Source organism: Garra rufa, chromosome 24 (assembly GCF_049309525.1).
Source record: "Garra rufa chromosome 24, GarRuf1.0, whole genome shotgun sequence".
NCBI classification, from domain to species: domain Eukaryota; kingdom Metazoa; phylum Chordata; class Actinopteri; order Cypriniformes; family Cyprinidae; genus Garra; species Garra rufa.
This window is the reverse complement of record NC_133384.1, coordinates 34,457,850-34,472,175: the sequence shown is the minus strand read 5'-3', so window position 1 is coordinate 34,472,175 and position 14,326 is coordinate 34,457,850. Positions and strand designations below refer to the sequence as shown.

Here is a 14,326-nt window from a genome sequence, read left to right as displayed (position 1 = left end):
TTTTTGCACCCTCAGATTCCAGATTTTCAAAAAAGTTGTATCTTGACTAAATATTGTCATATTCTAATAATCAAAAAGCTTATTTATTGAGCTTTCAGATGATGTATAAATCTCCATTTCAAAAATTGACCCTTATGACTGATTTTGTGGTCCAGGGTCACATATATCTTCTATATTTGTGTAACATAAGTTACTACAACTACATATATTAGCACAGATTGGTTGTGTTTCGCTGTTAATCCTTCTTAAGGATTTGTCATGATTCATTTCCTTGCGTAGCAGTTGGAAAAGACCACCCTGCCCGTCGACCCCCACTCTTGTTGTGCAAAAGCTGTTCATCTGACCTATTTCACAGCAGAAATTACCTGTGGGACAGCATGAAACAGGTTCTACCACACTGTTTAATTAGGATCTGTCACCTTTTCCACAATTACTGAAGTCAAGATGCTCATAATCTGAACTGAATCTGGGTCTAGCGTTAAGGTTATTCCATTTACTAGCATTCATGATCAAGTCAGATAAAAATAATAATTTAAATAGCGCCCTCTAGGTATTTTGAGGGAAATAACTGCTGCATTGTTGTTGTTGTTGTTTTTTTTTTTTTTTGTGATTCAGGGCAGTTTTTCAAGAGTTTTTTTTATTTTTTTATTAACTGTATAACAAGAACATTAACACAACATACATCAAAAGAGGATCACAATGTTTCCAAATATTATCAAATACATTCCAAATAGCATCAAAGGAATATACAAACAAAACAAAAACACAAAAAACAAACAAAAAGTAGCAACACAGGGGATATTTCACAATACATTTTCATAAGAAAAGGATTCAAAAATTCTATACAGCCTTCTTGCTTTTCTATTTTTAAGATCTTTTAAATCGTCAATGTGACGCTTTATTTCGATTTTGAATAATAAGATGTCAGGTTTGTTATTAGACCATTTTTGTTTATGTATATGATATTTTCCATACATAATTATTAAATTAATCACCAAATTTTGCTCCAGACTCATATTCTTATAAATCAAAAATATATCTCTATCAGAGAATCGAATCTTTAATTTAAGCATTTTCAATATTAGATATTCAATATCAATCCAAAACATCTTGGTATATATACAATCATAAAATAAATGTTTAACAGATTCTTCCTCTATGTTGCAAAAGATACATGTAGTATCCATATCTCTAAAGAATTTTGCAACTACTTGTTTCAACTGCTGCATTGTTTGCAGTCGTCCATGAAGAGCTTTTTTTTTAGGTGTAGTGTATTCCCTGCAGCACAGAAACACAATTCAAACACACACACAGTTGTTCTGGAAGAAAGATTCAGTATTGCTTAGTTTATGTTGATAAACTGCACTGAAGACCTTTGAATCTTTAAAAAAATGCTAGCATAATATCATATATCGCAGATAGTGTCAAATGATAGATACAGTTGAGTTTAAAAGTTTACATACACCTTGCAGAATCTGTAAAATGTTAATTATTTTACCAAAATAAGAGGGATTATACAAAATGCATGCTATTTTTTATTTATTACTGACCTGAATCATATATTTCACATAAAACATGTTTACATATCCACAAGAAAAAATTCCCCATTCAAAAGTTTATATACACATGATTCTTAATACTGTGTTGTTACCTCAATGATCCACAGCTGTGTTTTTTTTTCCGTTTGTTTAATTATAGTGGCTCATGAGACCCTTCTTTGTCCTGAACAGTTAAATGGTCCACTGTTCTTCAGAAAAGTTTTTTTTAGCAATTTTTGTGTATTTGAACCCTTTCCAACAATGACTGTATTATTTTGAGATCCATCTTTTTACACTGAGAACAACTGAGTGACTCATATGCAACTATTACAGAAGGTTCAAATGCTTGATTTAATGCTTCAGAGAAAAATTATGCATAATTTGTAGATAATGGTGAATTTACCTTATTTTGTCTTCTGGGAAACATGTAAGTATCTTCTGTAGCTTCTGAAGGGCAGTACTAAATGAAAAAAATATGATATTTAGGCAAAATAAGAAAAATGTACGCTGCTTCATTATATTCAAAAGTTTTCACCCCCAGCTCTAAATGCATTGTTTTTCCTTCTGGAGCATCAGTGAGTGTTTGAACCTTCTGTAATAGTTGCGTATGAGTCCCTCAGTTGTCCTCAGTGTCAAAAGATGGACCTCAAAATCATACAGTCATTGTTGGAAAGGGTTCAAATACACAAAAATGCTTTTTATGTGACACAATAATTTTAGCTTTTCATTATTATTATTAGCATTGTAATATTTATTTATATATCTATTTATTTATTTTCTCTCTTTATTTAGTAATACATCTACTTTTGGTAATTTCAGCCACTGTAATATTCTGGCCTTGCAAGCAATATTGATACATTTGTGATCATGTACCGGATGAAAACAATAAAAGCTTGAATTACAAAATAAATAAATAAATAAATACAAATTCTGAAAAACCAAAGAATTTGTTGGACCTAAATGATTTTTCTGAAGAACAGTGAACAGTTTAACTGTTTGGGACAAACAAGGGACTCATAAACAAATATCACTAAACAAATAAACATACAAAAAAAATAAATAAATAAATAAAAACAGCTGTGGATCATTCAGGCAACAACACAGTATTAAGAATCAAGTGTATGTAAACTTTTGAACAGGGTTATTTTTTTTTTTATAAATTCAACTATTATATTCCTCTTGTGGACTATATGTAAACATCTTATGTGAAATATCTCATTCAAGTTATTACTAAATAAAAAATAACATGCATTTTATATGATCCCCCTTATTTCGGTTAAATAATTAACATTTTGCAGATTCTGCAAGGTGTATGTAAACTTTTGACCTCAACTTTACATAGATAAAAATAACAAAATCTTATCATTTCTCCAAACGTGTTCCAGGAAGAAACAAACTCATCTATATCTTATTTTTGAATTTGAATTTCAGGTAAACTATTCCTTTGAGAACATTTTGAATTAGGCGTTTGAAACCAAAATCACTTCTTGAGAAAAGATGAATTGGGTCTTATTGGATTTTGACTCAAACCTTTCCTTAGAGTCACTGACATGAAGTCCAACTTCCCGTGGTCTTCTCTATGTGAAATCAGAACAAATTCCCAAAACAAACAGTACTGTAGATACTACAAAATTGCTGTATGTTTATTTAAACGTACCGCCCTGTTGGTCCACGCGAGGCCGCTGTTTTCCTCTTCCGCTGACAATGAGAGGCGGCAGCAGCGCAGCATCCCGCATCACACTGAAGGATGCTGGCAACCATGTCTGAAAAAACACACACGCATCCACATATGGCTGACGAGGTGGAAACAGCGATGTAGCTTTGAAGATGCCATCCTTTTTGGTCTCTCGTTTTCTCTTCTTTATATTTTTGTCCGGTTTTAAAGGCACAGCCGGCAAATCGATTCCTGAAAAAGAAGCTCTCGGTGAGTAGAGAATAAAGGGGCGCATAACGGGTCTGGATGAGGGAGTGGTGGGCTATTTTATGCCCAAAACATCGAGCAAGCGAGCCAACTGCTAACGCAAAAACGTAGTATTTGTATGCATCGGGTTATGGTTGCTGAATGCAAATTGCGAAATGCAGAATTTGACGAATTTCACTCAAAGTGCATCGCTTTATAGAAATAAAACAATAAGTGCACGTTATTAGAATATCGGCCTTTACATGTTTCTTCCAGTCTGACATTCTCAAGCTATTAGATGCATTAAAAAGCAAATGTAAGCTGTCTAAACAGCTTTTGTGTTGTCTATTATGCAAATCTAAGATTTGCTGAGGCCCACTGACAGCTCATTATATGAGTGTGCTTATTTATTACTTTAGCTGATATGAATGCATGCATGCTATTGTTTCAGAGTGAGCAGTGAATGCTAAATGAAAGCTACCTTATATTCATTTATGAGAACCATGCAATCTAAGTTTTCTATATGCATTTGTTTTTGAGTGCATCATATTTCTAACTAGAATTGAGGTTTATCTTATTATTTTTGAATCTAGACATGTCTGTTTTTGTCATGCATCCGCTCATGTGAACTTGTTTTATGTCTCTCAGAGGTGCAGGTGAGGGTCCAGGTATTTGACAGCGGTGATCTTTCACCCCTGGCCAACGCTGCCATTGCTGTTCATGGCAACCAGACTTTGCTGGCACAAAGCAAAGCAGGCAGTGATGGCGTTCAGGTCGTCAGCTTCCTGTACCGCACGGGAACATGGGTAATCATTACAGCATCTCAGAGAGATTACCTCACCAGCTCAGTGCCATGGCACGCTAGCCGTTTACCCTGTGAGTAAACACTGATGTGAACTAAATAATGTTCTGCATCTTGTTCAAAATCTGACATTTTCCTTAATTTTATGTCATAACTTTTGTTTTCAATCCTAAAACGTTAGTGTTTATGAAGTGTTAGAAGTAACATTTAATAAACTTTTACACGATATTTAATGTCATGTTTAACTCTTGTTCTGTGCTTAAAAACCTTTACCTAATTTTGGTTTTCAGCAATGTTTACTCAAAAACTGAAGTGTATAAACTGAGATCAAAGAGGCCTATGATCAATCAGTTCCCAAAATAATGACAAAACCTGTGCTAAATTGGAAAAAAGTTGAAAACAAAAGACTAAATCCAACATTTGATATAAATGATTTGTTAAGATATATTACTAAGCAATTATTTGTAACACCAAGTGCAACAAGGTGTAGAAAAAATGTCCAAAATTAAGTTCTGCATTTTATTCAGAATCTGACATTTTCCTGTCATAACTTTTCTTTGTTTACAAAATCCTAAAATGCATTTGTTTGAAGTATTAGAAGTAACATTTAATAAACTTTTATAAGATATTTATTGTCATGTTTAACTCTTGTTCTGTGCTCAAAAACCTTGACCTAATTTGGTTTTCTCTATCAAAAAACATACTTTAAAAATTGCAGGTAAATTACTTATTACCAAATCTTGGATTCAATCATTTTATCAACTTGTTTTCATTCAGTTAGCACAGATTTTGTATTTCTTTTGGAATTGATTAATAGTAAGCCTCAATCATAGTTTTTAGGTAAAAAAAAAAAAAAAAAAATCATAATTTTGGATAATTTGGGCAATATGTACTCAAAAACTGAAGTGTATAAGCTAAGATCAAAGAGGCCTATGATCAATCAGTTCCAAAAATAATGACAAAACCTGTGCTAAATGGGAAAAAAGTTGAAAACAAAAGACTAAATCCAACATTTGATAATAATATAGCTTAACAAGAAATGTATAAGCAATTATTTGTAACACCAAGTGTAACAAGATAAAAAAGAAACATTTTTTGGAATTTTATGATACACAATGTGAGCAAAGACATTTAGTTTTAGTCCAATGCAATAACATTAACTAGCATTTTTGGGAAAAGCAAACTCCTCTTCAGGTCAAAATGACCAGAACGCAAAAAAGATTCAGTCTCAGACTTTTTATACTTATAATGTCATTGCCACATCTACTGATACAAGTAAATTTTATAATGATGTATGTTCACTATGGCATAACAGACATCCATGCGGTTTTAATTTACTAGCTTTTTAACACATCTCTGTTTCTCTCTGTTAGTATATGCCTCTGTCAGTCTTTACCTGATGGCCCAGAAGCCTGGCACACTGATCCTATATGATGATGTCATCCAGGTGTTTCATGGCTCTCCAAGTAAGAACCTTTAAAACAACTTTATATTCACACACATGATTAAAACAACATTCTTAACAGAAAATGTAAGACTATTATTGTGTATTGTGGGACAAAGTTGGCATACAGTATGCATGTTCATATACATTTTTTTTTCTTCTCACCTATTGAAGCTTTTGATTTATGCCAACCTGACACTTTAGTTTTCTGCAGCTGTCACCATAGCAACAGCAGAAATATTCTATTGCATTACAGAATCTTTTGGCATCTGAATCTGCTAATTGCTCTAATTCCACTATAATGATAGGGCCTTTATTATGACGCAAAGACAGCTATTGTTGCTTTATCAGCGACGCGCCTCTGAGAGGCTTACATTTCGGAAAATAATAGAACGAAGGAAGTATAATCCCTAAGTGGCAACCCAGCATTGTAGTGCAATCATTACATTGCATTTAGTCATTTAGCAGATGCTTTTATCCAAAGGAAAGATGTCCTGTACATGCACTCACATTGAAAACTGGTACTTCTATTCCAGAATACACTACTTGGTTCCCAGGATTAATAATACAGTCTATTAAGCAATCAAAATTATTTTGGTTTCCACAAAATGTTGCATATCCATGTAAAACATGACAACATTGACAATACATACACAATTTTATGTGTCTTCAAAGTCTCAAAATAATGTGAAATGCATGAGAAAAAGTAATTTTTCAAGAAACACATTTAGGAACATTTAAAGTAATTAAATTATGTGGCATATTCATAATGTCTCTAAGAAAAAGTATACTTATGTTCAGTGTTGGGAAAAGTTACTTTTAAAAAGTAATGAATTACAATATTGCGTTACTCCCTAAAAAAGTAACTCATACGTCACTTTTGCATCATTTTTTAAATCTGGGCAGGGCTTGCTTGTTTGTTTTTTAATATGAAAATTTCATTTTTGGCAAATGTAAAAGCCCTTTCACACTCAAAACCTCAGGTTGAAGAAAAAGTAAATTCATGTCTGTAGAGTAGAATGCTGAAAGAAAAAAAATGTCAAAAAATGTCAACACTCCTCAGCAACAACAACAAACAAACAACACAAAAGAAGAACAAATTTTAGTTTATCTTGAGTAATGTTTGCTTATTAGTATGGTTGAATTGGATCATCGAAGGTCAACAGCAAAGACATTTGTTAATAAAATGGGATTAAATACATAAAGGATATTTGTATTATTTAACATATTTAATTATTGCAGGTTTGAACCATATTCTGAGTTGCATTTCACAGTTTTTATTCATTTTGAGGAATAGTGAAACTGTTCCTGTGAGTGAGATGAATTAATGCATGTTCACACACTTGCTAGTCATTGCACTTAATTTATTTGGTTGTATTAACCTTCAGGTGGGCGGAGCCAGCCATGGCTGCAGGTTCCAAGGCGGAGCCTACAGTTTAACTCCTCCTATACAGAACTGACCGCGGTTTTAACAACAGCCAGACAGCAGAATGAAATCAATTCATTCCCTTACCCACTTGCTCTTGAACCAAACACCACGGGTATGAAAAACAGTTTCTGGACCACAAGTTTTAAGTAGCACAGGTATATTTGTAAAAATAGCCAACAATAAATTGTATGGGTCAAAATGATCCATTTTTCTTTTATGCCAAAAATCATTAGGATATTAAGATCATGAAGATATTTTGTAAATTTCCTACCGTAAATATATTGAAACTTAATTTTTCATTAGTAATATGCATTGCTAAGAACTTAAGGTGATTTTCTCAATATTTGGATTTTTTTTGCACCTTCAGATTATTAAATAGTCAAATATTGTCCCATTTTAACAATCCATACCTCAATGGAAAGCTTATGCCATCACATATGATCACATATTTGAACCACAATAAAAGCTCCCTATGAATGAGACTTGTGTGAGACTTGTATATAAGAGAGTTTCGCTTTATGAAATACAGCTATAAATAATACAGTATATTTATAATGGTGTAACTGTTTTAAGGAGGAGAGAACGGCTGGACAGACCTGACAACGATAGCAGCGGTCGGCGCACAACTGTTTGACCGCGAGGGTCGAGCGGTTGAGGTCAGTGAGCCAGTTCACATCTCTGTGCCTCTGCCTTCTGATACCCACATACGATCTGCCACCAGCATACCCGTATGGCTGTACGACACCAAGACAGGTACGCAGCTTAAAGATGTATTTGTAGCAAAAAGTAGTCCCATCCATGATAACGAAAGTGCCAAGAATGTCCTGCATACTACTGTACTAGCTCCTCATTTTGGGAATAATGCTATGCATTTGTTCTCTAGGACGATGGGTTCGAAACGGCACAGGATTTAGCAGGCTTCTTTAGAAAAATACTTCAGGTTTTTTCAGCATTTTTGTGTATTTGAACCCTTTCCAACAATGACTGAATGATTTTGAGATCCATCTTTTCACACTGAGGACAACTTAGAGACTCATATGCAACTATTACAGAAGGTTTAAACGCTCACTGGTACTCCAAAAGGAAAAACAATGCACTTAGAGCCAGGGGTGTGAACTTTTGAACAGAATGAAAATGTGTACCTTTTTCTTGTTTTGCCTAAATATATATTTTTTTCATTTACAGTAGTATTGTCCTTCAGAAGCTACAGAAGATACTTGCATGTTTCCTAGAAGAAAAAATAAGTAAAATTTACCCTGATCTTCAAAAATTCAAAAAGTTTTCACCCCCGGCTCTTAATGTAACGTGTTTCCTTCTGGAGCATCGGTGAGTGTTTGAACCTTCTGTAATAGTTGCATATGAGTCCCTCAGTTGTCCTCAGTGTTAAAGATGGATCTCAAAATCATACAGTCATTGTTGGAAAGTGTTCAAATACAAAAATGCTGAAAAACCAAAGAATTTGTGAGACTGAAGGATTTTTCTGAAGAACAGCGGCCAGTTTAACTGTTCAGAACATACAAGGGACTCATGAACAACTACCACTAAACAAAAAAAACAAAAAAAACTTATGAATGTCAGATCAGATGCTAGCTATTTAGCAAAAAGTAGTCCCATCCATGATAATGAAAGTGGCAAGAATGTCCTGCATTAGCCCAATCAATACTAGCTCCACATTTTTGGAATAATGCTATGCATTTGTTCTCTAGGACTATGGGTTCGAAACGGCACAGGATTTATCACTCGAGAGGGATCGCAGCTAACCTGGGACTTTACTGCCTCCCAGCTTGGCTACTGGATCGCAGCTTTCCGTTCTTCAGCAGGTAACATACTCAAATGCAATCCCACAAAGTACACATCAGTACATTGCCTCAAACAAAAAACATGCAGACAAATGTTGATGTTTTGTATTTAAACTCTAGGCTCAGGTTTGTCTCACCCAGGCCTGAGAGACATCACTGCCTACCACACCTTCTTCCTACTGTCCATCTTGGGATCTCTTGCTCTGTTGGTACTAGTCCTGCTCTGTGTCCTGCTCTATTATTGCAGGTGTGTACTGGTTTGTCTGAATTATGTTTAATTAAAAGCAACATAGTCTCATTGGAAAGATATGCCTCTATTTTGAACATACCTTTGGTGCCACTCACTGGACATTTCAGTTTTAAAGCTTTTCGAAATGTGCAAGAAGCAACATAAAATGTCACTACAGGCATGTTTTCAAATAATAGTTGAATTTTTAAAAATTACAGTTCAAAAGTTTGCATACACTTTATTCTCAAAACTGTTACCTGAATGATCCACAGCTGTGTTTTTTTTTTTTTTTTTTTTGCTTAGTGATTGTTGTTTATGAGTCACTTGTTTGTCCTGAACAGTTAAACTGCCCGCTGTTCTTCAGAAAAATCTTTCAGGTCCCACAAAAAAAAAAATTCCAGCATTTTTGTGTATTTGAACCCTTTCCAACAATGACTGAATGATTTTGAGATCCATCTTTTCACACTGAGGATAACTGAGGGACTCATATGTAACTATTACAGAAGGTTCAAACGATCACTGATGCCCCAGAAGAAAAAAACAAAACAAAAAAAAACCATGATGCATTAAGAGCTGGGGGTGAAAACTTTTGAACAGAATGAAGATTTATACATTTTTCTTCTTTGCCTAAATATCATGTTTACAGACTATACTTACATGTTTCCCAGAAGATTAAATAAGTTCAATTTACCCTGATCTTCAAATTCAAAAAGTTTTTACCCCCGGCTCTTAATGCAGTGTGTTTCCTTCTGAAGCGTCATTGAGCGTTTGAACCTTCTGTAAAAGTTGCAAATGAGTCCCTCAGTTGTCAAATAGACAAAAATGCTGAAAAACCAAAGAATTTGTGGGACTTTAGCAGTTTAACTGTTCAGAACAAACAAGGGACTCGTGAACAACTATCACTAAACAAATAAACACTTTTGAACATGGTCATTTTTATAATGTCAACTATTATTTTTTCTTGTAAACTATATGTAAACGTCTTTTATGTGAAATATCTTATTCAAGTCAGTACTTAATAAAAAATAACATGCATTTTATATGATCCCTCTTATTTTGGTAATATATTTATAAAATATAAAATAAATAATTATAATTTTGCATATTCTGCAAGGTGTATGTAAACTTTTGACCTAAACTGCATTTCACAAGATTACATTAAATGACTGTTTCTGACTATCTGTTTCTGTATCTGTTTTTTAGACGAAGATGTTTGAAGCCCCGACGGCAGCAGAAACAGGTTCAAGCTCCATCTGCGTTGAACGGAACCAAACGGGACCAAGGCACCTCCACGTCCCACTTGAACCTCATCTGTGGTGGCCATGCCGAGTCCGGAGCCTCCAATGGCAACTTGGACGCCAACAAATCCGAAGGATCCCCATCCCATGCCTTCAAGAGTGCCCGGGATGAATTTACCAGGCACATTCCTGCACATAAACTTCGGCATTCCTCCAAGACCAAGCAATCCAAAGGAGCCCAAAAGAATGCAGAGAGTTTCCCCATGAAGGTACATCGATCTACGGATACAAGCAATCTGGATAGCAATCTCCTACATGAAGACTACGGACGCAACTACAGCCCTGATGACAAGGATCACGACTATCATCGGAGACACGTTGTCAATGATAACCGTGGCTACACATCCGACCCACCTTCTCCACCACTTGTCGACAAGCCACCGGAGTATTCGCAGGTCTTGCAAGGCCCAGATCACCTTGCTCGTCCATCATCGCTCAACACGCAGCCAGGTCAGATTATATTCTGCAGCTCACTGGATCAGATGAAGGAGAACATGTATCGTTCTATGGTACCAACTCTTGTGATCCCAGCCCACTACATGAGGCTTTCATCTGAGTATGGTGCCACAGATCAAGGTAAAGATGGGGCAAACCAGGTGGACCGGGACGGACAAAGCTTGCAAGGTCCCAGCAGCCAACAAGGTCAAAACCACCAAGGCCACACCCCTGGATCAGGCCATCTTGATGCCCAGCAAGGTGCATCTCCAGCAGGCTCCGACGATAGTGTTTGGCCCCCCGGTGGAACACCGGCACCGGTTCACATCCCTGTTTTGTTCAATGACTCCACCATCTCCCAGATGAACGGGGAGCTGCAAGCACTCACAGAGAAGAAGCTTCTGGAACTGGGGGTGAAGCAACACCCTCGTGCCTGGTTCATATCACTCGACGGACGCGCCAACGCTCACGTGCGCCACTCGTACATAGATGTAGGAACAGATCTCAGCCACAGTGGAATGCATAGTGGAAACCACAGTGCCCAAAGCACATTGAGCGCCCCTGCTGGGAGTAGTAAAGATCGAAGCGTAGACACAAGTCTCCAAGAGACCCATCATGAGCGGAAGTTCACATCCAGTCGCAAGAACAAAGAGGAACACCACGGAAATGGACGCAAGGGACATGGGGGAAGCAGCACACGTGGCGGAAAACACTACTCCAAACCAACCTACCATGATCCGCTGGACCTAAGTGGAGGGGTGAGCCGCATGGGAGCCAGTTCACCACTGGAAAACCCATTGACCCCTCTTTTAGATGATGGTCCTGAGGAACCAAGGGGTTCTTCAATGCCAAGAAGGGGTCGAAGCCGGGGGAACAGCTCACGTAGTAGCAACAGCGAAACGCAACGTGACTCGGTCACCAGCCCAGAAGACGACAACGACCTCGATGACAAGGATGAGAACAAGAAGAGTCCCTGGCAGCGCATTGAAGAGCGCCCCCTAATGGTGTTTCACCCCAAGAAGTAGAGCGAAAAATCAATCCCAGCAGCTGCCTTGAATAATTAATTACTAGAGATGTGTTCAAATTGATAAAGACTCTGAGAGTTTTACAAATGTCACCCAATGATATTTTCATGGACGTTTCCAAAATGATTGTCATGCTATTGGATTTTGGCTATTGATTGTCTTTATATGACAACATACTTTCACAGATCAATCTGAATGCATCTCATGGAGGCATTCGAAGAACACAAATTTGGTGGCATCATACCATCTTAGTGTTTTGCACACCAGGAATCACATTTAATTCAAGACTAGTTATAGTGAGAAGAACGCCATTGCAGATGGAGGAACAGAAGATACCAAACAACAGGGCGAGTGCATTATAATAAAGCACAACATAGTAACACAATATGCTGGTCTACAAGATGAAGACTTTGTCTTACAGTCCTTCTTTTTCCAAACCAATCAGACGTTAAACAATTGCATCCAAAAGTACCCGAGTAGCTTTTTACTCTCAATGGCTTGGTTTCACTCTCAACGACTTTTTCGATGGATGGCTTTGGCTAAAGCTTGGATCAAGAACTTGACGTTTTATCGAAATTCATGTAAAACTTTTAGAGACCCATTTTCTTATGTTCTGATGCAGTATATTCCTTGGCATTTCTTCCTAACTTTCTCGTTCCTCTACCTTCAATACTATTATTTTGATGTCAGTTCCACATTGAATCTTTCATACTAATTTTATATGTTTTGTGCAGATTTCAAACATTCCAGATTTTTTTACCTTTAGTCCTTAAGTAGATTAATTAAAATGAACAAATTCCCGTTTGTGTAATACGGTGTTATAGGAAATCACTACAAGCAAGTCGTTACAAAATGCATTTTCGATTTATTGTATTATGCCATTATTGGTTATGCCATACCACATTTTCCACTCGAGTGCTGTTCTTGAATAGTTTTTGAGAATGTGATAGGTCTAAACTTACCACTTGTTGCGTTAAACTTCAGATTTGTATAGGACAAGTTGAAGGTAGTCTTCAACAGGACCCCAATTCTTACTTACAACTAAAAAGCATTGACTGTGATACAGTAGATATGAATGTACGCCCCCAAAATTCATTTGTTTAAAGATATCCATTAGCATTTTGTGTATATGTATAATAGCCTATATGTGCATGAGATAACTAGTATAGGACAACAGATTTTTTATGCCTACAAATGAAAATAGACACTATCAAAGCATGAAGATGGACACTAGATGGATCTGATATCGATGCCTGATGGAAAGACATTTGCCAAAATTTCACATGAAATATTATCTACCAGTTTACAGGCCAGTGTTGGGCCAATGTATTTCCATCCAAACTTTTCCAGCACTATTGATATTCACATTGTCTTCATTGCATTGACTGTGACAAAAGTCTAAGATCATTTTAATAAGCCATTTAAATATCAAAAGCTAATAATTTGTTACTTTTCTATTTACAGTTTTTAAAACTATTTATTATTAGTTTTCCCATGTTTCCATTATTAAAGCAAGCACAAGACATGTGATTTTTTAAAGCAACATTTTATGAGTCATTAAGATTTACAGGGTACCGTAAGGAGCATGAAGGCTGAGACACTCAAGAGCTATTTGACGACTATCAAACATAATACAAAGAGACTTTTACTAAAATAGCTCTGCTCATGCTGATCTGGTGCCAATCACATGTAGAGCAGTGATTAACGCTGTCTCTTGTGATGATTGTCAACTTACTACAAATGACACCACTGTTGCAACATGTCTCATATGTGTGTCATTTGTTTTGCAACCCTTCCTTACTTCCTTATAATAAGTGGAACTGAGATTAAGTACTGGATTATCGCTTAAGAGTGAGACTTAAAATCTAGTGTAAACTGTAGTTGTGGAATTCTTCGGAGGATTTTAGTATGTTTTATATTATATACTAGGTGCTGAAACCCTTATATATGGTCCCACAAATTCACTTACTTTTGATTTGCACACTCTCTTTAGCATGAGTTTCACTCAAACCTACTAGAACTGAAATCAAAGCCATTCTCTTCCTGTCTGTTTATATTCTGTTCACAGCCTGTGTGTAATTTACACAGGAAATCTCGATATGCCTTTGTCAATGTACATTTATCACGTGATGTGGTGCTCCGAAAGACATTTCCCTCTGTACTGTGTAAATATTTCTCTCTTTGATGGAATATAAATATGACTCTGATGATATTATGATGTTGTTTCCATTGTGCACAACAGCTTTGCTTAATTGTTCTAAAATCATGTCAGATGGAACTTTTGCAATTTTATAATTTGTTCATAATATCCTAGGAAGATGAAAAAAGAAAAAAAAAAATCACATGTGAAATGGACTGTTTCACTTCTGACGTGTCCGAAAGTCATGTGCTGTACAATAAAGAAATTCCATTTCTTGTGGGGTTTTC

General features: G+C 36.0%; 1 protein-coding gene across 1 annotated transcript; it reads left to right on the top strand.

The window, feature by feature from the left end:
* Positions 1 to 3,294: 3,294 nt before the first annotated feature.
* On the top strand, positions 3,295 to 14,314 carry fam171a2b (family with sequence similarity 171 member A2b). Its single transcript, XM_073831107.1, has 8 exons — positions 3,295 to 3,462; positions 4,087 to 4,314; positions 5,614 to 5,706; positions 7,073 to 7,225; positions 7,687 to 7,866; positions 8,820 to 8,933; positions 9,033 to 9,159; positions 10,345 to 14,314. The coding sequence occupies exons 1-8, from the start codon at positions 3,366 to 3,368 to the stop codon at positions 11,897 to 11,899; spliced, it is 2,547 nt and encodes an 848-aa protein (XP_073687208.1). The 5' UTR covers positions 3,295 to 3,365; the 3' UTR covers positions 11,900 to 14,314.
* The last annotated feature ends 12 nt before the right edge of the window (positions 14,315 to 14,326 follow it).

Coding starts and splice junctions, on each gene's coding strand:
- fam171a2b (XM_073831107.1), top strand. CDS start 3,366: ATGCCATCCTTTTTGGTCTCTCGTTTTCTCTTCTTTATATTTTTGTCC. Junction 7,867..8,819: donor GCTGTACGACACCAAGACAG/GTACGCAGCTTA, acceptor TTTGTTCTCTAG/GACTATGGGTTCGAAACGGC. Junction 9,160..10,344: donor GTCCTGCTCTATTATTGCAG/GTGTGTACTGGT, acceptor TCTGTTTTTTAG/ACGAAGATGTTTGAAGCCCC.